We start from the raw sequence: 25,857 nt of genomic DNA on the forward strand, positions 1-25,857 counted from the left end.
AATGGACCGGCGTGCTCCACTCCCACGTGCAGACCCTGCCGCGCGCTCAGAGCCACCTGACTGGAAGTCGGGGGCGGGGACTTCCGCCTCGCCGCGCGCTGCCGTGAAACCCTGGCCGATACCGGTGAGGCGTCACGCAGCCGCAAGGGAGGGCAGGATCAATGCGCAGACCACCTACCTCCCTGCAGCCCCACCGCCGCCGGCTGTTCCTGATGTACCACCTCGGCGGTGGCCGGACCAGAGTGCGAGGAAGCCATGACAGGGCCGAGAACCCCTAAGGAAGTGGGAACCTACAAGGCCACCAGGTGAGCACCGATCCCTGCTACTAAGCTATGCAGCCAGGGCTCCCCCTCCTGCTGTACCTGCAAGCGCAGAGCCTCAATAAGTGGATCTGCCATACTGCCAGACAGTGCTTGTGACAAGCACTTCCAGGATTACGATATCCAGAGGAAAGAGGGAGGGCGGCCTCAGAAATGATGATTTATACCTACAGGAAGGGGCTGTGCTAACCCTTTCCTGATCCCATTGGCCCCATAATTTCAAATCCCGCCCCACCAAGATATGGGTGGGCAAACTCCATAACCCATAAGGGGAAGGGGAGAGGAGGAAAGGCACCACAGTCAGTGGCACTCTCCTTAGTACAGTGCCCACCAGAAAACAAGTTCATAATTATTTAGAAACAACAATACTAATGTTTTAACGCAGGAAGAGTTCAGAAATCATTATTTTGTGGAATAATCATGATTTTTAATCACAGCTTGGCATGCTTTTCACCAGTCTTTCACACTGCCTTTGGGTGACCTTTTGCCACTCACACTGGGAGGGAGAAACCATCCAGTCAGACAGCTGGGGGTGTGGGGTACTTAAGGAGGCCTGAGCGCGGGAACAGAGCAGACTTGTCAGGAAGATGACAGGAGACGATTGACTCACTCTCCGCAGCTCCCACTGATGACACCCCTGCTTACAGACCTCCATGTACTGACTTAGTGATCACCTCTGAATTTATTGAGCTACCGTCTGCGAGCCGACCATCGAATACTGTTGCTTCGCCCGGGATACCATTGCCACAGCCTGGAGACTACTCCGAGAGACTGCAGACCGTTGTGGCTAGTGCACATGCTTGCGACCCATGCCCGGCACCATTCCTGGGACATTCATCCAGAGGATTGCTTCCACGATACAGCAGATCAAAGACAAAGAGGACTGAATCCTTCAATACTGTCGGGAAGCAGTGCTATTCCTTCCTGCGGAACAGAACAGAGCCAGAGACTTTGTGTACCATTTGTGACGCCGCCGGGAGATATTCCAGCCTTCCCCCTGCCAGAACTTGAACCGATAAGTCTACTGTTTATTTTGCATACTCTTGTTACCCTTTTTATTGCCTCCCTGCAAGGAGTATTGCTGTTATCAATTGTTAGTAACACTTGTTAACCCTTTCTCTGTATCCGGTTACTCACTGCATCAGACGAACTGCTTCCTCCTCTTACATATGTTACACATACTCCACGGTACACACACAAACATGTTACCTACACTCTCCATGTAAAAGTCTCCAAAGCAACAAGGTTTAAGCAAAAGAAAAAATCTCAAGAAGTTGAAAATTATAATAAACAGAAAATGGCAGAATTGCTGGTATTTACAAGCACTATAGGAGAAAACCCACTTATAAAGATAGGAGTAACGCTTTCAGATGAATCATGTGATAGTGACAGTACACACTGCACAGCAATGAGAAATTCAATGCAGGTCCAGATAAAATACTGTTGGCCAGAAATCGGCCAGTCTTGCAGGTTTTATGAAAATATGTGACTTCCAATGAAAAGTAAAAAAAAGTTATTTTCTCGTGTTCCAGCAAATTCTTTGTACCTCATCACTTCCTATTGATTCAATTTCCTTGTAGTATAAAAGCAGTAAATGCCTGTAGTCAGCATTTTATTGAGATACATGACTCGGAGTCTCGGAGAACAGAGAGCAGCAAGAAGGGATGATGGACAAGCTGAGATCAGGTATGGCTATTATTTCCTCACCCTCATCATGATATACATGTAGAGAGTAATCACATTTACCACATTTATTTTTGCACCAATTATGTTTCTAAAATTATTTATGGCATTTACCCTACAAGAGGAATTATTTTATATAGTCGGGGAAATAAGTACCACATATACACTCACTGGCCACTTTATTAGGTACACCATGCTAGTAAGGGGTTGGACCCCCTTTTGCCTTCAGAACTGCCTCAATTCTTCGTGGCAGAGATTCAACAAGGTGCTGGAAGCATTCCTCAGAGATTTTGGACCATATTGACATGATGGCATCACACAGTTGGCGCAGATTTGTCGGCTGCACATCCCTGATGCGAATCTCCCGTTCCACCACATCCCAAAGATGCTCTATTGGATTGAGATCTGGTGACTGAGGAGGCCATTTGAGTACAGTGAACTCATTGTCATGTTCAAGAAACCAATCTGAGATGATTCGAGCTTTATGACATGGCGCATTATCCTGCTGAAAGTAGCCATCAGATGTTGGGTACATTGTGGTCATAAAGGGATGGACATGGTCAGCAACAATACTCAGGTAGGCTGTGGCGTTGCAACGATGCTCAATTGGTACCAAGGGGCCCAAAGAGTGCCAAGAAAAAATTCCCCACACCATGACACCACCACCACCAGCCTGAACCGTTGATACAAGGCAGGATGGATCCATGCTTTCATGTTGTTTACGCCAAATTCTGACCCTACCATCCGAATGTCGCAGCAGAAATCGAGACTCATCAGACCAGGCAACGTTTTTCCAATCTTCTACTGTCCAATTTCGATGAGCTTGTGCAAATTGTAGCCTCAGTTTCCTGTTCTTAGCTGAGAGGAGTGGTACCCAGTGTGGTCTTCTGCTGCTGTAGCCCATCTGCCTCAAAGTTCGACGCACTGTGCGTTCAGAGATGCTCTTCTGCCTACCTTGGTTGTAACGGGTGGCAATTTGAGTCACTGTTGCCTTTCTATCAGCTCGAACCAGTCTGCCCATTCTCCTCTGACCTCTGGCATCAACAAGGCATTTCCGGCCACAGAACTGCCGCTCACTGGATTTTTTTTCTTTTTCGGACCATTCTCTGTAAACCCTAGAGATGGTTGTGCGTGAAAATCCCAGTAGATCAGCAGTTTCTGAAATACTCAGACCAGCCCTTCTGGCACCAACAATCATGCCACGTTCAAAGGCACTCAAATCACCTTTCTTCCCCATACTGATGCTCGGTTTGAACTGCAGGAGATTGTCTTGACCATGTCTACATGCCTAAATGCACTGAGTTGCCGCCATGTGATTGGCTGATTAGAAATTAAGTCTTAACACACAGTTGGACAGGTGTACCTAATAAAGTGGCCAGTGAGTGTATATGCCGCATATATAAGCCAACCCGAGTATAAGCAGAGGCATCAAATTTTGCCACGAAAAACTGGGTAAGCTTATTGACTCGAGGACAAGCTGGGTATGCATTGTCCCCTCATCCCTGTCCTGGCATGCATGGCTCCTTATCCCCTATCCTTGTATGCATGGCTTCCCAGTCGTTGTCCTGGTATGCATGGCTCCCCTGTCCCTGTCCTTGTATGCATGGCTCCTTATCCGCTATCCTTCTATGCATGTTTCTTATTAAAAAAAGCAAACACCCTATTCACCTTGCCTGCACACCCTTGATGCCTCTCATTCCGGCGCCAGTAGCTCTTCCTGCTGAGTGATCACATGGCCCCACTCGTTAAGGTAATGAATATTCACTCCACTCTTATTGGAGTGGAGAGGCATGCATATTCATTACCTTAATGAGTCAGGTCACTTGATCACTCAGCGAGAAATGATGCTGGCACCCGAACCAACAAGGTGCAGTGAGAGCACGCAGAAAGGTGAGTAGGATGTCTTCTGGAAGCCGGCGGCTGCGGGTGTCACTGTGCACACTATAAGAGAAATGAATATTCAGCCGCCGGCTCCAGCCTCCTGTGACCCGCTGCTCCGCCACTCCCCCTCACCCGCCAGCCCTCTGGGGCAATTGATTCATGTATAAGCCGAGAGGGGGCATTTTCAGCACACAAAAATGTGCTGATAAACTCCGCTTATACACGAGTATATATGGTATTTCATCCCTTGCTGATTTTGTAACTTTGCCCATTGACAAAGACATGAACAGTCTATAATTTTAAGGGTAGGTTCATTTTAACATTGAGAGATAGAATATAAAATATAAAATCCAGAAAATCAAATTGTATAAATTATATAAATTGATTTGCATTATGCAGTGAGAAATAAGTATTTGATCCCTCTGGCAAACAAGACTTATAACTTGGTGGCAAAACCCTTCTTGGCAAGAACAGCAGTCGGACATTTTGTAGCTGATGATGAGGTTTGAAAACATGTCAGGAGGAGTTTTGGTCCACTCCTCTGTGCAGATCATCTCTAAATCATTAATATTTTGAGGCTGTCACTTGGCAACTCGGAGCTTCAACTCCCTCCAAAAGTTTTCTATCAGATTAAGGTCTGGAGACTGGCTAGGCCACACCATGACTTTAATGTGCTTCTTTTTGAGCCACTACTTTGTTGCCTTGGCTGTATGTTTTGGGTCATTGTCTTGCTGGAAGACCCAGCCATGACCCATTTTTAATGTCCTGGTGGAGGGAAGGAGGTTGTCACTCAGGATTTTACGGTACATGGCTCCATCCATTCTTTCCTTGATGCGATGAAGTAGTCCTGTGCTCTTAGCAGAGTAACACTTCCAAAACATAATATTTCCACCGCCATGCTTGACAGTGGGGAAGGTGTTGTTTGGGTCAGAGGCAGCATTTCTCTTCCTCCAAACACGGCGAGTTGAGTTATAGCCAAAGAGATAAATTTTTGTCTCATCTCACCACAGCACCTTTTCTCAATCACTCATAGAATCATCCAGATGTTCATTGGCAAACTTCAGACTGCCCTGCACACGTGACTTCTTGAGCAGGGGGACCTTGCAGGCAATGCAGGATTTTAAATCTTTACGGTGTAATGTTACCAATGTTTTTTTTGCTGACTGCGGTTCCAGCTGCCTTGAGATAATTAACAAGTGTAGTTTTATACTGATCTCTCACCTTCCTCATGATCAAGGATACCCCATGAGGTGAGATTTTGCATGGTGCCCCAGATCGATGTCGATTGATAGTCATTTTGATATAATGAATGTAGATAAGCCCCGATCTGACCTGCAAGTGAAGAAAAATACGTTTTATTATAGTCACCCGGGGGGAGGTCCAGTCCGATGGGTGTTGCAGGTCCAGGTCCGTGCCTCCCATCTTCTTGTGATGCCCGTCCTCCTGCTTCTTCATCGCTCCCTGGCATCGTGCTCCTGTGCAGGTGTACTTATCTGCAGCAAAGTACTGCACTGCACTGTGGAGTTATCACACTATACTGTATGTGTGGGGAGAAACTGTGAGGTGGAGGATTCACTGTGGGGATACTATACTCAGTGTGTTTGTGGGTGGGGGAGTTTTTTCTGAGCATCATACTCCACAATAGTTATAAAGGGGCTAGTGAGAATCCTAGTGGGTTTAAATGGAGGCATAATTACTGTGTACGTGCCACAATACACGTCCTTCTCCTTTATAAGAGATGGGAGACACCATCTGACTCTGCCAAATATATGCCTTTTGCATGCTCACATCATTGTAATTCAACATGCGCATTCTACTCTTTTGCCAAATCATCTCTTAGAGGGGAGTCAGGAAGCCCCCTAACATGGGACCTAAAGGGTATTCACTCATTCCATTGCAATTTTTTTGGCATAAATATATGTCATTTGGGATAAAATTATTTTTGAGATAAGGGGAATATGACGAACTGTGCCATCAAATTTGTGACGTTTAAACCATGCCCTTTTGTGTAGACTTTAGCTCCCCTTTTCATAAAAAAATAATTTCCGCTTCGCAGCTGCAAATTCTTTATTTATTTATTTTTTTTAAATCTTGGCCTTAACTACCGACCTCAGGTCCAAAGCTGAGTCTCTGCTCCTGCTCCTGGCATCTGTTACTGTCTACGGCATTGACAACATGATGGCAGGGATGCAGCGTATAAGTGAGCTGCACAGAGCAGCTGAACTCAATGATTGGCTGCAGAGCTGTTATCATGTCAGCACTGCAGATTATAATTGACTTCAGAAGAAGCAGCGGAGACTTAGCCCCAGACCTGGGGAAGGTGAGTTCAGTTTTTTTAAACTAAACTGTAGTTGGGGTACAGGGTTTTCTGAAATTTGAAATGAACACATTCAGGGATGTGGGTTTTTTCTTGCTAAAAATTTATGTATTTTGGACCTCAAATTATTGCAAATTTTAAATAATTTAGCTTTTACAGTCTCTAATCCTGTCTATCACAATGTTTGAGGGTACAGACCCCAGAGGGCAATAAAACTTTCACACTGCTTATCTATGAACTGTTCCAATATTGCTGTTTATCCCTCTCCCATAATGATAGATCTGCTTCACATCACTTGTCTTGTCTATCGCCGTTATTTCTGTGCCGTTTTGTGTATAAATATGTGATTCTTCAGATGTTGTATTAGTCTAACCTGATGAAGAGACCTGAGTAGTCTCGAAAGCTTGCAATGTGTTACCATCTTTTCAGTTAGCCATTAAAAGGTATCAACCACTGAGGACTCGCAATTCTGAATATTCTTCTATCTACTGGATAACACGGTACAAAGATATACATCTTTCCTGTATCACAATGTTTGTAACTTTTATCTTTATTCTCCTGTAGTTTTCCAGGCTCATTTATGGCCACATGAAAGTGAAGCTGAACTTTGATGTGGTCATAAATCAGATTAAAGAACTTCAGGAGAACAACAATTACATAAGTTAAAACAATGGATAAGAAAAAAAAGTCAAGACAAATCCAAGACACTAACTAGAAAAAGATTTGGTTTTATGCTGATATAAAGTGCAAAGTCCGAGTTACCAATGAAGAACTGAATACAACAAGTGGCGAACGTATGTTTCAGCTCTTCAGACGCTTTCTCAGGGGCAACAATATCAACAAATCGCTGATCGGTCTCTGCCACTCCCTGTGGCCTTATCTGGGATTTCATTGCTGAAATGTCCTTCAGAATGACTGTAGCACCTAACAATAACCACAAAAATCCATTTCAGCAAAAACTTCCACAAGTCAGCATGTGTCCCAAGCATTTGTGTTACAAAAAAGAACTGATGTTCAACAGAAAATGGAGTTAAATGGCCTTTCTGACTGTATAAAATCAGTAGTGTACGGCCAGATGCTTTTACAACTTTATCTCACAATCACATCCAGGCCATTTTGTGATTGTTGTTTGAACTGCACTGATACTGGGGTTGTATTAGTCAAAGACCAAAGAGAAAAATAGGGGTGGAACCCACTCGACACACCGGAAAAACAAAAAAATAAAATCTTTATTGAAAATCCTTTAAATATAAAAGTGATGAAAAATGGACATCTCAGACAGCAAAGCAATAAAGAGGGGTGGTGTGTAACAAAGATCAATCCATACGCGTTTTGAGCTTCATGGCTCTTGAGCACTGAATGTTCAAGAGCCATGTAGCTCAAAACATGTATGGATTGATCTCTGTTACACCCATCACCCCTCTTTATTGCTTTGTTGTCTGAGATGCCCATTTTTCATCACTTTTATATTTAAAGAATTTTCAATAAAGATTTTGTTATTTTTTAATTTTTCCAGTGTGTTGAGCTGGTTTCGCCCTATTTTCCTCATTTAACTACAGTGTTGTGCAGCAGCGGGGACACCGTGCTCCTCCCGGATTGGAATAGCTACTCAGGGGGTGAGCTGAATTTTTTCCTTATTATTAGCCAAAATCCACCTGGTCCTTTCACTTTTCATATCCCGTAACTTTTCTTTTTCAGAAAGAATGTGTTCATACTTTAAGGATAAACCGGTGATCATCACATACGGACTGCTAGCACTTTCATTTATCCTGATTATGGTACTCTTCATAGCTGTCCATTCTAAAAGTCAGTAACATTTTTTGTTCATTCATTGCCATAGATTATATGTACGGTATTTGTTTGTATGCTATCCAATGCCTGACTAAGCTATTTGTGCATGAACCTTTCCACTCAGGTCATAACCGAGGTGTAACTCTAAAAATCTGGGGCACAAAGCAAAATATGCAACATGGACACAGGGATTGCGTAGGTACATGATCTACATCTGCACGATTCTCAGGGAGTGAGAGCCCATATATGGTAGTTGTCTCTCTTCTGCAACAACTGGGATTAGAGATAACTTTGATCCTGAGGAGATAAGGAAACCTCCAGTGCTACTGATTATTTTAGCTGTTGAACCCCTAAGACGCCATTGTCACTAGTGATCGAGGCCTCTAGGTAGTTAGACAGAAGGAGGAGGAGTCCTTCTCTCACCCACTTGCTCTGCTACAATGAAATATTGGGGTGCCAGTGGATTCTTGTCTTGTAAACACAAAAAAGAAGCCTTTTCCTGCATGGATGTTGCTGGGTCAAGTAGTTGTGTGCAGTCAGTGCTAGCTATACTTTAATTGCAGTGCATAAGAAAGATGGGGTGACAGACATCTTCAGATGAAACAGAAATCCAAAAAGTTAGAGTGTGACTGTCAAGTCCCTTGACTCTTCCCACTATCTTCTATAATGTAATGGGTGCAGATTTCCTTAAAGTGGTTTTCCCATGAGCAAATTTAATTTTATTCAACATTCTAATCAATAGATCTTGGAATAATAATAATTTCCACAATTGGATGCTATTACATAAAATGTTCCTGTGCTGAGATAATCTTATAAATGTGCCCCTGCTGTGTACTGTGTAATGGCTGTGTCTGACCATACAGGAACATGGTCTGATCATACCACAGCTCCTGGGGGGGGGCAATAGAGAGTATACAGACATTATGGAACAGGATCAAAGATGATTCTTTCTTTAAGGTAAAATAATGCCTACAAAGAGACAGCGAAATGTTTTACTGCACAGAAATAATAATCAGCTGTGACCCCGTGCTGTAATATCTGTATACTCTTTTGCATTCTCCCCTGTCCATGAGCTGTGGTATAATCAGACCATGTTCCTGTGCGGTCAGACACAGCCATTACACAGTATACAGCAGGGGCACATTTATTCCCTTCCAATTACATTACATTCCTTCCCTTCCAAGCCCTGCCGTGCATCCAAACAGTTCTTTCACATATTGGGTATCTGTGCACTCAGGAGAAATTGCACAACAAATTGTATGGAACAATTTCTCCTGTTACCGTTATGAAAATGCAAAATTTGGAGCGTAAAAAAGATTTATTTTGGAAAAATGTGATTTTTTTTTTGTATTTCCACGGCTCTACGATATAAACTTCTGTGAAGCACCTGTGGATTCAAGGTCCTCACCACACATCTAGATAAGTTCCTTAGGGGGTCTAGCTTCCAAAATGGTGTCACTTGTGGGGAGTTTCCACTGTTTAGGCAAATCAAAGTCTCTCGCAACATGGCGTCCGCAAATTATTCCAGCAAATTTTACATTCAAAAAGTCAAATGGTGTTCCTTCCCTTTCAAACCCTGTCTTGCATCCAAACAGTAGTATTCCCCCACATATAGGGTATCAATGTACTCAAGAGAAATTGCACAACCAACTGCATTAAGAAATTTCTCCTGTTACCCTTATGAAAAAGCAAAATTTGGAGCTAAAAAATATTTATTTGGGAAAAATGTGATTTTTTTATTTCCTCGGCTCTACGTTATAAACTTCTGAGAAGCACTTGTGAGTTCAAGGCGCTCAATACACATCTAGATATGTTCCCTAAGGTGCGTAGTTTCCAAAATGGGGTAACTTGTGTGGGGTTTCCACTGTTTAGTCACATTAGGGGTTCTCCAAACATGACATGGCATCTGCTAATTTTGCCAGCAAATTTTACATTCAAAAAGTGAAATGGCGTTCCTTCCCTTCTGAGCCCTGCTGTGTGCCCAAACAGTGGTTTTCCCCCACATATGGGGTATCAGCATTCCCAGGAGAAATTACACAACAAAATGTATGGTCTATTTTCTCCTGTTACCCTTGCGAAAGTGAAAAAAATTAGGTCTTAAGGAAAATGTTTGTGAACGAAAGTTAAATGCTTATTTTTTCCTTCCATATTCCATTAATTCCTATGAGGCACCTGAAGGGTTAATAATCTTCTTGAATGTGATTTTGAGCACCTTAAGGGGTGCAACTTTTAGAATGATGTCACTTTTGGGCAATTTCTGTCATATAAGCCCCTCAAAGTCACTTCAACTGTGAGTAGTCCATAAAAAACGGTTTTGCATATGTTGTTATAAAAATGAGAAATGGCTGGTCAGCTTTTAACCCTTATAACTTCCTAACAAAAAAATATGATTTAAAAAAATGTGCTGATGTAAAGTAAACATGTTAAACATGTGGTAAATGTTATTTATTAACTATTTTGTGTTATAGGATTCTCTGATTTAAGGGCATAAAAATTAAAAGTTTGAAAATTGCGAAATTTTCTCCAAATGTCTGATTTTTTCACAAATAAATGCAAGTCATGTCAAAGATATTTTACCACTATCTTGAAGTACAATATGTCACAAGAAAGCAATATCAGAATCAGTGGGATTTTTTTGAAGCGTTCCAGAATTATGACCTCATAAATTGTAGGTGGTCAGAATTGTAAAAATTGGCCTGGTCAGGAAGGCGAAAAAAAATACTGAATTTCATTTCATTTGTTCATTCTGTTTCTCAAAAATTTATAAGGCAGATACAAAATATTATGTACCCCCAAATGGCCCCCCAAAAAACTTCATCTCATCTCACAAGAAAACAAGCCTCTAATCAGAACTGACCAATGGAATAATAGTAGTTGTTCATGCTCCTAGTAATTCAGAGGTGTTGGAAAAGAAACATGACTCCCAAAAAATACAATCCAATAAAACTCATGCTTGGAAAGCAAAAAAATGGCCCCTGTGGCAGGTTGGCTCACTAAGCTTCTCCTTGAGGTAGACACAGGACTTTGGTTAATGGCTCTGGGTGGTTTATTGCATCATAATCCAAAAACCCAAAGTGGTAAACAGAACACCAGGCTTTCTGGCTCAAAATAAAAAATAAACAGTTCATAGACAGTCCTTCCCAGTACTTCTGGGACATCACATATGGTAGCACTCCCAAGAGTTTCAGTATGGAGGCTTCCTTTTCTCCACACAACACAAACCAACATAAAACTGGCTGGGCATTTAACTTCCTCCAGCCACACCCTGGTGGTAGAGATATGGTGGGTAGGCGTCCCGCCCATCTCTGACCTACCCACCATGAAAGCCAGGCCCATATAGCAACTTGACTGCTCTCAGTGTCAGGAACACTGCACTGAACTTGCTCACTGAGTCAGTGCACGTGTCCTGAGTAAAACAAACTGTGCTCAGAGATATCTGTGGAGCGGGCAGCAGCAGAGAAGGTGCGTACTTCAAAACAGCAGGACCTGAAGCACGTGACTGCTGGGGGCATGGCCTAAACCTCAGAGAGTTAGGAGCTGCAGGAAAACACTTAGCAGGGTAACTACGGGACAAAGTAACCAAGGGGCATAGACAAGGATGAAAACAGATCAAGCCGGGGTCAAAGCATGAGATAGCAAGACAAAACCAGAGGATTATACAGGAAGGATAGTCAGGACGTAGCCAATGAGTCATACACAGAGATAGCTGCAAAGTACAAGAGGGGCGAGCAGAGAGTAGTCAGGTCACAGGCAATGAGTCATACACAGAGAGGGTAGCGCAGTACAGAATCAACAAGTAAACTCACAACGGGGAACAGAACCGGGTCAGAACCAAATAAGCAAGCTATAAGACAACGAACAGGCACAGGCACACAGGGGTCAACACACTCGGCCAAAGGCAAAAGTATAACTGACGGGGATGGGAGTTTCTCAGGGGTATTGTCAGGATCCTTTCAGCATCGGCAAACTGCCACGGCTGAGCAGGGTGACTTACCCACACTACGGGAGGGCCCGGGGTCCGATACTGCAGTGAAAGTTCAAGCAGACAGGACCTGCGACACTGAAAGTAGTGAGGAGTACAAGGACCTACGATCATGTGACTGCAGGGGGCGGGGCTTAGCGTCCTACTGCTGCAGATGATGTACTATACTTACTGCAGGGACACTGTAGTAGAGGAGAGGGAAACGCAGGTCAGACAAACAGAGGTCAAAAACGGAGAGGGCGGCGCGGTACAAGAGGGACAAGCAGAGAATAGTCAAGTCACAGGCAGAGAGTCATACACAGAGAGGATAGCGCAGTATAAGAGGGACAGGCAGAACTTGTAACAGGGATGGAACCGGATCAAAACCAAACAAGCAACAAGTTATCAGGCACAAGGCACACGTACGCAAGAGGTCAACTAACTCAGCCGAGGGCAAGAGTATAACTGACACCGGACCTAGGTCGAGTGGCCACTAAATAGCCGCCCTCTGCCAGAGAGAGGCAGAAACATTTAACCCCTGTTTGACCAGGACGGGCCAAAGACAAAACCCCATCCTGGATCATGACAGGTATAAGAAGCTCTCCCTGAACCAAGGAGAGGCCACAATGATTAACCCCAGGTGTGCAGGTCAAAGCCTGCACTGGGCTCCAGACATTAACCCCTGACGTGCAGGTCAAAACCTGCACTGGGATCATGACACTCAGCACACATCATGCACTTCCCACGGTCAATAAATACTGCGGGATGGACGCAGTGTCCAACCCGCAGCGGCCAGATGTTACAGCATAGTGGATGGGATTTCAAGAAATCCCAATCCCGCTATGCATCCACTGACACCTGCAGATCACCTGCATAAATGGACATGTGATGTGTCTTTCCAGAACTCAGCATGTCACCTTATCTATCGGAGACGCAAGTCTCTGCAAGATAAATTTCACCCGTCCATTGTATTGGACTCGGTGATTCCGTAAGGTTCAATGAACATGTGAAGAAACGAGATTATATCTTAGTTACCCAGATGACTATGCTTAGCAAACCAAGAAGAATGGACTTTTTATCTGTATGTTGGCTTTTGGATTTAAGTGTTGATTTCTGGTTGGTCAAGAAAACAGACTTTTGTTTGTGTAAATCTGTAATGATGACTTGCAAGCTGCTATACCATATAACATAGTGTGTTCTTATCTTTGACTATTGATGTTTTCTGATATGCTAATTGTGCATTGTATTATGGAGCCAGTTTGTTGGCTTCAAAAGCAGAGGGAAAGACTGTGTAAACAGATTGAATGGCCAAGAAGTGCTACTTGATCTAATCACCATTGTTTCCCTTAGGCCTGAATCTATGATTCTATGGGAAACAACCTAAGGGTTTTCAGCTCCGGTTGGAAGACTACAGATCTGCTCCATTGACCATCGCTGAACCATGGATACTGTCATGGTCTGCCTGGAATTTTGTGTATATTGCCTGCTTCTGTATGATTGCTCTGTGTATGACCCGGTCTGTTTCCCATTTGATATTCATCTGCTGATTCTGTACTTTCTGTGTTCCTCTTGGTTCGACCCCGGCTACGTCCCTGACTTCCCATCTGCCTGTTCCCCTGGTACTGCATTGCTCTCTCAGGCTTCTGACTCCCAGATTGCTTTTTACCACTCTATTCGTGTTTCCACTTGTCACTGCGCTGCCCTCTGGTCTGACCTCGGCTTTACTGACTATTCTCCCGACTCTTCTGGGTCCCACTATCCCTGCTAGGAGTTCGGGACCTTGCGCCGCCCCCACTCACTCCTGCAGCACACTTTCAGCCATGTTCACATTCCACTGCAGGAGTCCTCGGGTTTCCCCAACATGTCTTTGAGCACGCATACAATCTCTGGTGGTGAGTCTGATATGGTGTCCATCACAGATTCATTAAGAGAAAACCAGGTTTGGGACCCGCTGGTCTCCTGGTTCCATGGAGATGTTCGGATAAGCCAGGTGGTGACTCTTGTCTCAACTGGCTTTAGACCTTTTATGGATGCTATGGATTGTCATCTCCCTACACTTGTCGTTACCGCCTCTCTGTGTGTGTATCACAGGTGGGGTAGCGACCCTGGGAGATCTGACATAACATCTGCCATTATCCCGGTGAGTCAGCGGAAGGCCGGGATCACACATGCAAGGAATATGGCCGAGTCGCGCATGTTAATACCTGGCACTTCCGCCGGGACTCGTGAGCGGAGCGTGCAGCCACATAGCAATTCATGGAGCCGCAGGCTCCGCTCCTGAGTGCCGACTGTTAACATGTGAGACTTGGCCGTATTCCTCGCATGTGTGATCCCGGCCGAAGGGTGAAACTGTTATGTGCACCATCTTGGGTATGTGCTGGGACAGTTCTGTTTGCTATTGTTTGTTGTGGTTCAATAAAGTATTGCCACACTGTTTTACCCTCACCCTGTGTTATCTGAGTAGTGTTCTGCCCACGAGAAGAGAGCGAGCGTTCAGTGGTATGAGCCCTGGTCGATGCAGTCTTGTTAAAGACAGCCGGGCCAGCGGATGAGAGCACCCACTGACCAGCGTTTCTCCACAGAACACATGCGGAATTACCTGCATTCAAAAGCCGGCAGTGCTTTGAACTCAGCGGACGTGTGCTGCATCCAAAGCGTTGCCAATTACCGACCGTGGGAGCATAGCCTTATGGCTTTCACATTATGCAGGAAAGCAACCTTTGCAACACATATATCCCCTCACGTACGGCACCAGTGACCCTGTCACACCCCATTTTTTGTGCTCTGCAGGGTTCTCAAACCCCACTTAATGTCAACATGTACAGTAGTGCTGCAGATGGGAAAAGGCACTTAACAGGCTTCACCAGGAATGATCATTGATGATATATCCAATGGATAGTTCTGCAATATGAGATCAATGACGTTTGACACCAGCACACGACCTATAACCTGAAAACTGCATTGGCAGTGGCCTGATATAAGCAATGTACGGATGATACACAGCCCAGAACATTTCTTAATAAACAAGTACTGAGCATTATCTCCCACTGATGTGAATGCACTGCAACATTCAGGCAGTGGCCACCAAGCAATTTACGGGGGTTGCTGTATATAGCCCATACATCCCTTAGGCTATTTGCACTGTGTTGTTGCAAACTTTTCTAGACATACAGTATACTGTAAGATCACCACGGCCGAGCATTCACCAGACATAGACTAAAACTGTGTTTTTTCAGCCTCCATCTGGCTGGCATGCACTTATGTAACTGTATAGAAGAGTGCAGCACTTTCCTATACAGGGGGACACTGCCAAGAGATATATAGTGTGCAATATATGTCTCTTTGCATTAGGTCCCTATGATCAATGAATAGGTCCCAATGTGCACACTGATGGACACCTGACCTTTTGTTCCTTACAGTTTCCGCAAAGCACAGTGTGGAACTAACCTTAGTCTGTGCCCCTGCTGAAGTAGTTTCGCTTGAGCATCGAACCCCCACCAATCTTATATTGAGATGATTCGTGAATCGTTAGGTCTTTGACAACCCTTTTAAGGCCTCTTTCACACATCAGGTTTTCGCCGTCAGGCGCGATCCGGCGCTTTTGACAGAAACCGGATCCGGCGAAATGCAATGCCGGATCCGGTTTCCCCCCATTGACTTGCATTTGCGCCGGATCGCACCGGATGGCCATGCGTTTCATCCGGTTTTCGCCGGATCCGGCAATGTGTCGCGATCCGGCGTCTGGAAAAAACGGAGACTGTAACGTTTTTTGTCTCCGGCGAAAAAGCCGGACACGCCGGATCCGGCGCGTCCGGCTTTTTCACACAATGAAAGCCTATGAGCTCCGCAATGCGCCGGATCCGGCGAAAGCCGGATCCGGTGGCCGGATCCGGTGGCCGGATCCGGTTTTTTGAGTCTGAGCATGCTCAGTAGCTCTGCCCACAAGACATATATAAAAGCAAGACAGTGGGACCCACAGCCACACCCAACATGCCACCCAAGAAAGCAACCAAGCGCAGCAGGAGAAGGCAGGAGACCACTGCAGCACCATCAGCACCACCACCACCCGAAATGGAGCAGCAAATGGAACATGCTGAGGAGGGGAGGCCAGCAGCAGATGAGAGACGGTAATTATCAAATCCCCCATTCCTCCAAACTAGGGCTATTGAATATCAAGATATTCATTGGCCCTTTGTTTCTCTTTATTCAACAGCCACCCAATAGATGCAGCAGCAGCAGCAGCAATGGCAGCAGGTGGAACACCACCCACAGGCATGGAGTGTGGCCACCAGGAAGACAGCACATCATCTTCTGGGAGCCCTCCCTCGCATCGTCAGCATTTGACGGTAAGTTTTTATTTCCAAAATCCATCATCTCTGTAGTATATGTCTATTCATTGCCTTTTATTTCAAAACAGGATTCACAAGATGAAGAGGAGCTCCCAGAAGAAGAAGGAAGGGGTGAACAGACACTTGGAGTGGGCTCACAATTGGTAAGTTTTTTGCATCAAACGCAGAAACACAACATCACACTACACACAACACATAGAAAACAATGTTCTGCAGACCACACACAGCAAACAAATGCCTACATCCAAAGACATAACATTTTTTGTTTTCTTCTCTAGTCTTCCCAATCTGGTGCTCGGCCAAGAGGTCCTCGCAGTGCCTCCCAGGGTCGTCGGCGACAGCAACGCGGCGGTCACCAGCGTGTAAGTATAAATATTTTTGCTTTGTTTTTTTGCACTTTTTATTTCATTTCTTTTGTGGAGGCTAATTATGTTATTTTTGTCTTTTTCTTTAACAGCCTTCACAGCGTGCTCCCGACTCTGACGGTGAGGATGGAGGACTCGATGTGGACCACCTCATCGATCTCGTCAGAGAAAGGGAGCCGCTCTGGAATATGGCTGACCGCTGCCACGCTGACCTTATCGTTACCCGACGACTCTGGGAGGAAATCTGTTCGCTCCTTGTGGGCCGCTGGGAGGACCTCGATGTTCGGGCCCAGATTAAAGAGCGTAAGTATATACAGTACCGGTTGCTTGATGTAAACCAGTGTTTCCCGAACTCCAGTCCTCGTGGTCCCCACGGATCATGTGTTCAGGATTTCTATTTACTATGGAAATCCTGAAAACATGACCCCTGGGGACCATGAGGACTGGAGTTTGGGAAACACTGATGTTGTATACTAACCACTTTGTCCTTTCTCGTTTCAGGGAACAGAATTGTGAATCGGTGGCGGTCTGTGAGGGATCGTTTCAAGAAGGAGTTCAATAAAGAGATGCGGGCCCCGAGTGGATCTGGAGGACGCAGGAGCAAGTACAAGTACGCAGAAGCCCTGTCGTTCCTCCGGGAAACAATGGTCACTAGAAGGTAAATATTACACACCACATGTGAAAAAAAATGTTAGATGTAACTTTTTTTTTTCAGCCAGGGCCATACCATGTCAGTATTTTAATTGTTTTTTTTTCTCTTTATTACACAGCACGGTGAGCAGCACTCGGGAGCCTGCACGATTGGACCCTTCTGAGGCGATCCCTGAGGAGACCGGCACCGAGGGACACTTCAACCGCCCCGGTACATCTGCACCTTCCCAGCCTTCCCACACATTCGACCCATCTGTCCCATCCACCAGCACAGGAGCATCGTGGCCGCCTACATTACATGAAGCTGCTGGTGAGGAGATCGCTTTCCCTTTACCCCACCCTTCTGCCCCTGCCACCTCTAGTACACCTGCGGGTACTGGGCGGCAGCGGCAGAGGGGTCAGGAAAAGAGTTATGCGCCACAGTTCTTGCATCTGAATGCATCTTTCCAGAACTGTCTAAAAGTCTTGTCAGAGCAAATCTCCGCAGGCTTTCAGCAGATCAACTCCAGCATTCTGGAGGTGAAGATACTTCTGCAAACCATGCATTCAGAAGCAAGATCTTCGCCAAACCACACCTTTTTCAGGTCTGTTGTGGAGCGCATGGCAACACTATCTCCTACCCAGCAGATGCATGTAATGCATTCGTGCCACGGTGCTCTACAGCAGGTTACCTCCCAACCTCCACCTCCCACCACTGTAGTTCCTCCACCTGCACCCCCTCCAGCCACTTTCCATCCTCCCCCTCCTATTACATCTGCACCCCCTCCAGCCACTTTCCATCCTCCCCTCCTATTACATCTGCACCCCCTCCAGCCACTTTCCATCCTCCCCCTCCTATTACATACCAGCAACCTCACCAGTACCAGCAACCTTCCCAGTACCAGCAACCTCCCCAGTACCAGACATCTTCCCACTTCCAGCAACCTGCCCCGTACCAAACTCCTTCCCCGTACCAAACTCCTTCCCTGTACCAAACTCCTTCCCCATACAACTTTCCATCAACATCATCTGCTCCTACAGTCCCTGCCCAACCCTCCACTCCACCGCCCACCACCTCTTCTGCCTCCCACATGTCCACCCATTCTGTAGCTTTTTCCACACCTTCACCTCTAACTGTTCCTTCCCCACCACGATCCCAGTCCTCTCTCCACACTCCCATTGTTGAAGTGTCCCGCAGCCCCTCCAGCAGTATTTCCACACTACACCGAGTTATAATGTTTTTTTTGTAATAAAAATGCCCATTTGGTTGGTTTCAAACCTTTATTAAAAAAGTTTTTTTAACTTTAAAAACAGTTTACACAAAAAAAAATATTTTAAATAAAAGTTAAATTATTGTTTACACTGGTTGTCTGTCATTTCTTTCTGCGGCGAAATATGTTTAAAAAAAAGGTTAAATACAGGGTATTTAAAAGGTAAAAAGGTATTCAAAACCAGGTATATAACTGTGGGTAAATTTTAGCTTTTTGCCACAGTTGTGTTCCTGGTTGTGTTTGAAGCAAAGTATTTCACCTGAAAAGTTGTGTTTATTGTTGGTGATTTCCTAACAATGTACACAACTTTTGTTAAAAGGTGAAATACTTTGCATAAGACACAACCAGGTACACACCTGTGGCCTAAAGCTAAAAATAGTAAGACCATGACAAGATAGCCAACTTTGGTTGGCAAAGGTATATACTGTTGGTCCAGAAGGTACACAAGTTTGGTTAGGGCACAAATCTTTCACACTCTGTCATCCTGCCAGTGTACTCTGCCTTGAGGTGACATAAAGTATAGTGCAAAATTGTCCCTCATTACTGAAACCGTCACAGAACTTCTAGTGGTAATATTTCCAATGACAACATCCATCTTCGCCAGTAACTTGCTCTTCTCTCCAACCTGCACTTTCTCCTCTACAACCTGTCAAAGAAGGGCTGTAGGAACATGCTATATATAGTTTTCCAGTAGCCAATCCCGTTCGGAAGGCCACAAGGGTCAATTTTAAAAACCAGATCCGGCGTAATCCGTCGAAAAACGGATAGAAAAACGGATGAACCGGATGAGACGGATCCGGTTTTGTCTGTCAAGAACAAGACGGATCCGGCAGAAAACCGGATCCGGCACATCAGGTTTTACAAAACATTTGCCGGATCCGGCATTCCGGCACGACGCCGGATCGCGCCTGACGCCGAAAACCTGATGTGTGAAAGTAGCCTAACACTATATATTGGGCACTAAAACGGCATATTTGCAATTTTTACTCTGCAACATTCAATAGTTTCTGGAAAACACCAATAGGGTCAAAATAGTGACTACACCCCTAGATGATTACCCTGAGTGTATGGTAATTTGAAAAATGGGGTTACTTTTAGGGGATCTCTATTATTTTGGAAGCACAGGGGTTCTGCAAATTGTACCCATAAATTTCTCCAGGAAAAATCTGTTCCCTAAAAGCAAAATAGTGCTCTGTCTCTCTTCTGGGCCCTGCCCAAAGAGAAAGGTATGACTACATACAGTATATGGTATTGTCGAATTTGGAAAAATTTACTTTACAAATGTTTGGGTCCATTTCCCTCTATTATTCTTTGTGAAAATTACAAAATTGGGGCTAGAGCAACATTTTTGTTTAAAAAACATTCTTTTTCACATCCCAATGTTATAAAACTTTGTAAAGCACCTGTGGGTCCAATTTGCTCACCACACCCCAAGATGAATTTCTTGAAGGCCGTAGTTTCCAAAATGGGGTCATTTGTGAGGGGTTACTATTCTTCTGGCAGTACAAGAGCTCTATAACTGAAGTATGGTCCCTGCAAACCATACAAGCAAAGTCTTCTTCCAAAAATGGCACTCCATTCTTTTGGAGCTCTTTTGTGTGCCAGCACCATCATTTTCCACAACATAATGGGCATCAGCGTACTCGGGAGAAATTACACAACAAATTACGTAGTCCATTTTCTCTTGGTACTCTTGTAAAAATGAAAAAAATTTGGAGCTAAAGCAACATTTTTTGGTAAAAAATTGAATTTTAATTTTCACCGGCCAATCTTCTAAAATTCCGTGAATCAGCTGTGGGTTCAAGATGCTCACCACATCCCTAGATAAATTTCGGGAGGGGTGTAGTATCCAAAATGGGGTCATTTGTGGGTGTTTCTGCTGTTTTGTCACCTTGGTGTGACGTGGACCCGTCCTGTGTGACACGACCCGCAGGCCGGTAACTAAGACAACAAGGCACGGCACATGTAACTGTCCTGTGTGACACGACCCACAGGCCGGTAACTAACACAACAAGACACGGGGAAGGGGAAACAGTTACAATGGTGGGCCCTGTGATAGGGAACGGGGACGTGGAGACCTCCTGCACTCCCCTTAGTCAGTGTCCCTCACACTCCTAACGTTCCCTATACAGGCTCCTCACCTGTCGCTGAGCTGGAACCTGTAACCCTAGCACACCCTACACCTATCCCTTGCTAGGGAGCTGGGTGGTGCAGGCACTGGCCCCACCACTGTACTAATACACACCAGGGAAAAATACAAACAGGGAAACACCACTTAGCTTTGCTCTGTTGCTATTGCTCCCAGCAACAGAGTCCACCACCAGAATGCAGCTTTCCTCCAGAATAACTGCTACTTCTCCAAGCTTTATCAGAGCTGCAAGGAACACCTCTCTGTAATTCCTTTCTTCACCAGACTTTACATCAGAGCTCTGCCTGAGCTGCAAGGAACTCCTCTCAGTTGTTCCTTCCTCCACCAGACTAGGTTGGATATGAGCATATGAGCAATATCACCAACAATGAGTGAGAGCACATGACATACCTTTATAGTTAAGCCAGAGGAATCACATCTGATAGTGATTCCCGTGTAATAACACTAACCACCACCGGGGCAATCTAGAACAACAGACACCACTGTGCAATGACCCTAATGGCCACCGGTGGCAAAACCAAACTTAAGCACACAGCTTAAGGAAAAAAAAAAGGTTACATGTGCTTTTATCTGTCATCATCCAACCTGGATCATGACAGTACGTTCCCCTTAATGAGGGGCCTCCGGACCCTCAAGACCGCTCCTCATCAGGGAACCACCTACAGAGGGGACACCCAGATCCAGAGTTCACCTCTGCAACTACCTGTACCTCAGGTTAATGACAAACGAGCACCGCTGGTATTGGCAATGTATGTTCTGGAGGCACCACACATCTCCGAAGCGCCGACCTGGGGAACGAGTAGTGTATGTTTGGGGGTATCTCAAGCTGGTAAGACTCCGCAACACACTTCCACTGGATGTTTTTTGGTGACCACCCATACATGCTCGTTCACACACAGGTCCGGACCTGATCGTTTATTGCCACTCATTCGTTTGTCACAATTTGGTAAGCTCTTTCTGGGATTGACAACAGAGGCATCCCCCTGTGTCACCACACTCACACCCCCGCAATTCCCCACGGGGTACACCACCCTCCATCCCCTTCCACCACGAGGTCTGCGCCTCCCAGGGTTGGCTAATGGCGAGGTTTGAGAATTGCTCCTACTCTCCTGCAGCACATCTGCTGCGCTCACTGGAGAGAAAGGGGTCCATTGAAGAGAGACGGCAGAAACAGTAGTCCAGAGGCAGCAGCCCTCACACGACTGCCCCCAGCTGACCACTTCCCTCACCCGCCAATCTATTACCGGGTTGTGTTTTTTCAGCCAAGGGAGGCCTAAAACGATAGGTACTGGCATTCCCTCCAAGATGTAGCATGACAAGGACTCCTCATGATGTCCTATACGCAGATGTATATTTTCTACGACTTGGGTCAAGCTCCCCTGGCTCAGTGGAACAGAGTTTATGGCCTGGACGCTTATAGGTTGGGCTAGCGTCCTACACCTCAGGCCATGAGTCTGGACAAAGCGAGCATCCACCAGACTGACTCCTGGTCCGCTGTCCAAAAGCACCGGTATCACCTCCGGTACCCCACCAGCCAACACCTCTGCTGACATAGTACCTTGGGAGGGCAAAATGAAGGAAATATACACTCCCTGGTCGCCTCCCTCCAAGCCACCAGGGAATTGTGGATTCTCAGATGGCACAGATAATTTGATGCCGGTTGGGCAAGCCTTCAGGATTTGACCAGTCTGCCCACAGTAAAAGCATGCCGACACCACTCCCCGAACCGTAAGCAGCTCCGTACACAAACTAGCTCCTCCTACTTGCATAGGTTCGTCTGGAGACTTGGCACGCACTGGGCAGTCTCTCATGAAATGACCCGGCTTCCCACAGGAAAAGCATACCCCCCCATCACGACGAGCCGCAGACACCCCCTTTTTTGTACCAACAACACCGGGCTGTCTGGGTTCCTCCGTCCGCACTGGTGGGTCCTCCTCCCTAGTAAGGACAATAGGGGGCACATTTTGTGTATGTCTCTCCCTAAGGCGTCTATCCACCCAGATGGCAAGGGACATGGCGGCCTCCAGCGACCTGGGGGCGGCGTACTGCACCAGAGTATCCTGCAACTTTGGAGACAGACCCTGTACAAATTGACTCTTAAGTGCAGGGTCATTCCACTGAGTGTCAGTGGCCCACCTCCTAAACTCTGAGCAGCACTCCTCAGCAATCCAATTTTGTTGGAAAAATGAAACATTGCTGATAAACACTTCTAACTTTCTAACGAAAAAAAATATTTTTCCAAAATAATGCTGATGTAAAGTAGACATGTGGTAAATGTTGTGTATTACCAATTTTGTGCGGTACAACTATCTAGTTTAAGGGCATAAAAATAAATTGTTTTAAAGTTGCTAAATTTTCATATTTTCTTTCAGATTTTTGATATTTTCATAAAAAGATGCAAATCACATTGACCAAAATTTACCTCTAACATGACGTGAAATGTGTCAGGATCAGGAATAATCAACCTTAAAATCACTGGGATATGTTGAAGCATTCCAAAATTAATACCATATAAAGTGCCACTAGTCAAAAATGAAAAATTTGACCTGGTCAGGAAGGTAAAATTAGGCTTGTGGGTGAAGGGGTTAATAAACAGGTTAGAAAATTAAAGCAGTCGTGTGACCAGTTGTCAGGAGCCTATAATGTTATTACCGTATATTCTTTACTAGATACCCAACCAGAACAGAAATCTCTATCCAGTAGGGACGACATGGTCAGCGTGAACATCACTGGTAAGATGCCATTGTCCTCCTGTGCCAATGTGTCCAGATACTGGGGCTTTTTCTTCTTTTTCTTGTTTTAGTAATCTTTTTTCTTGTGACTTTATTGTGATTATTTGTGCGTATATATGCCCCTTGCTTGATATTTTTTTTCCATTTTTGATGCCACTCCTCTACTGGAGAGAGTTTATGTCTTTTTGTTTGACTTTTGAAATTTCTATATGTTGATTAAACCTTAGGGTGCCGTTACACTAAGTGACACACCAGCGATCCCGACAATGATACGACCTGGTAAGGATCGCTGGTGCGTCGCTAAATGGTCGCTAGTAAGCTGTCAAACAGAAAGATCTACTCAGCGACGCAGCAACGATCCGGCGATCCATATAACGACCTCGGCGGTCGTTGGGACCTTGTCACACAGCAGCTAATCTGACGACTCCCGCCTGCGTCCCTGAGTTCTGCATCACCAACGAGGTCGCTCATCGGCGTCCAACTCAGCAATGCATGCTTGCCAGCGGGATGCCAATGATCAGAAAATGGCCGGGGACATTCAAGCATGATCAGCGATATCCAGCAGGGGGGGCAGTCACCGCTATGTGTCACACGTAGCAAGATCGCTGGCGAGATCGCTGTTGCGTCACAAAATCTGTGACGCAACAGCGATCTCGCTAACGATCTCATTATGTGAGACGGGGCCTTTATTTGTGTAGGGAACCACACACAGGTTGCACACCGTTTGAAAAGTGTTGAAAATAAAAGTGCAAAAAATAGCAGAAAGTTGCAATTTATTGGCAAAATTTATCTTTTATATGCCAAAGGACTGGCATAAATGCATTGATTAATGCCTTTTTATTTTTACAAGACAAAAACACAAACAAAAAATGAGTAAAATAAGTGACTCAGCATGTTTTTTTACTTAACCACAAGATTTTGTTCATTTTGTCTTTTGCAGTTAATTCGTTAATTGAAAAACTGAAAACTTTGGAGCAAGATGCAAAAAGTAAGAATCAAAATGTACAGAATGGAGACTTATCAATGTGTCAGGCATATAACACTAGAAAAAGACGTTCCTGACAACTTTTGTAAAAAAGACATTAACATATATGAAAAAGCGCCATTTTTTAAGTTGTTATCTGACCTATGAAAAAACATAAAAACAACAGCTAAAGTAAAAAAACAAAAAAATGCTCACCTCTTCAATTACTCTGTTGCTTAACCCATCTTTTTACAAATGGCTGGCATATGGCTTACGACCGGCATAACTGCTTAGTAGGGATGAGAGATCGGTGGCAGTTCGGGTTCCGGTACCTCACATTTTTAAAAAGTTCAGTACGGTTACCTAAACAATACCCGAACTTTCACTTGAAACAAAATAAAGGATTCCTGAAATGCTAAGAAAAATTCTCTCTCTCTCATTAGTGCAGGACATATGACTGCAAAGGCCACTGATTGACTGCAGTGGTCCAGTGTCAGCTGATTGCAATCAGAGACTCGGCGATCAACTGGAGTGTGTGCTGAACCGGAGAGGGATTGAAGAGCAGAGTATTTTTTCATAACATTTGCTGCCGTTTCTATTTTTTTTAAAAGGGCAGGTAACCCCCATTTAATGGCAAACTGTCTGCAGGATGTCGCTTTTTATTATTATCATTATTATTATTTGCTTACTTAGCGCTATCCTATTCCACAGTGTTTTACATACATACATTATCATCACTGTCCTCAATGGGGCTCATAATCTGCATTCCCTATCAGCATGTCTCTGGAATGTGGAAGGTAACTAGAGAACTTGGAGGAAACCCATGCAAACATGGAGAGAACAAACAAACTCCTTGCAGATGTTGTCCTTGGAGGGATTTGAACTCAGGACCCCAGATCTGCAAGGCTGCAGTGCTAACCATTGAGCCACTGTGCTGTCAAAATAGGGTCATGGGTTCAAATCCACCAACGACAATATCTGCAAGGAGTTTGAATGTAAGCGGGTACGCATCTGTGACAATGACAGTGTTGAGCCCCCTGTAGTCCATGCAGAATCATATTGTCCGATCCTTCTTTGGTGCAAAGACTACGGGCGAGGCCCAAGTGCTGCTGGATGTTTGGATGACCCCCAGCTTCAGCATACCATCTATCTCCTGGCGCATGTGCTGCTGCACCTCCAAGGACACCCGATATACTGAACGCCATATCCCCGGCGTCAACGTGATGGACAGCCGACTCTGTCCTTCTGGGCTTGTTGCTGAACAAAGGGGTGTAAGTTACTCACAGCTGGAACCATTGGTCTGACAAGAGCTGGTTGCAAACCTTCACATCCTCAATGGTCCCACCCGCCCTATCCTGGGCGAGCATATCCGGGAGGGTCTCTGCTTCTCCATCTTCTAGCATGTTGCATACGGGGAGGGTGCATGACTAGTTCATGATGTGCT

General features: G+C 45.1%; 1 protein-coding gene across 3 annotated transcripts in view; it reads left to right on the forward strand.

Annotated features, from left to right (window-relative positions):
* The first annotated feature begins 1,922 nt into the window (after positions 1 to 1,922).
* The window catches only part of LOC141059514 (hepatic lectin-like), a 64,428-nt gene continuing 40,493 nt past the window's right edge, over positions 1,923 to 25,857 (forward strand). For 2 of the 3 annotated variants that reach the window (XM_073555683.1, XM_073555682.1), the window contains exons 1-4: positions 1,923 to 2,006; positions 7,900 to 8,007; positions 23,387 to 23,449; positions 24,390 to 24,437. In XM_073555683.1, coding sequence (XP_073411784.1) covers positions 1,985 to 2,006; positions 7,900 to 8,007; positions 23,387 to 23,449; positions 24,390 to 24,437 — 241 coding nt within the window. In that variant the 5' untranslated portion in view covers positions 1,923 to 1,984. The remainder of the gene's footprint in view (positions 2,007 to 7,899; positions 8,008 to 23,386; positions 23,450 to 24,389; positions 24,438 to 25,857) is intronic. The other variant, XM_073555684.1, reaches the window with a different exon arrangement.

This window comes from Dendrobates tinctorius, unplaced genomic scaffold, assembly GCF_039654945.1.
Source record: "Dendrobates tinctorius isolate UK_male_01 unplaced genomic scaffold, ASM3965494v1 ptg000228l, whole genome shotgun sequence".
Classification (NCBI taxonomy): domain Eukaryota; kingdom Metazoa; phylum Chordata; class Amphibia; order Anura; family Dendrobatidae; genus Dendrobates; species Dendrobates tinctorius.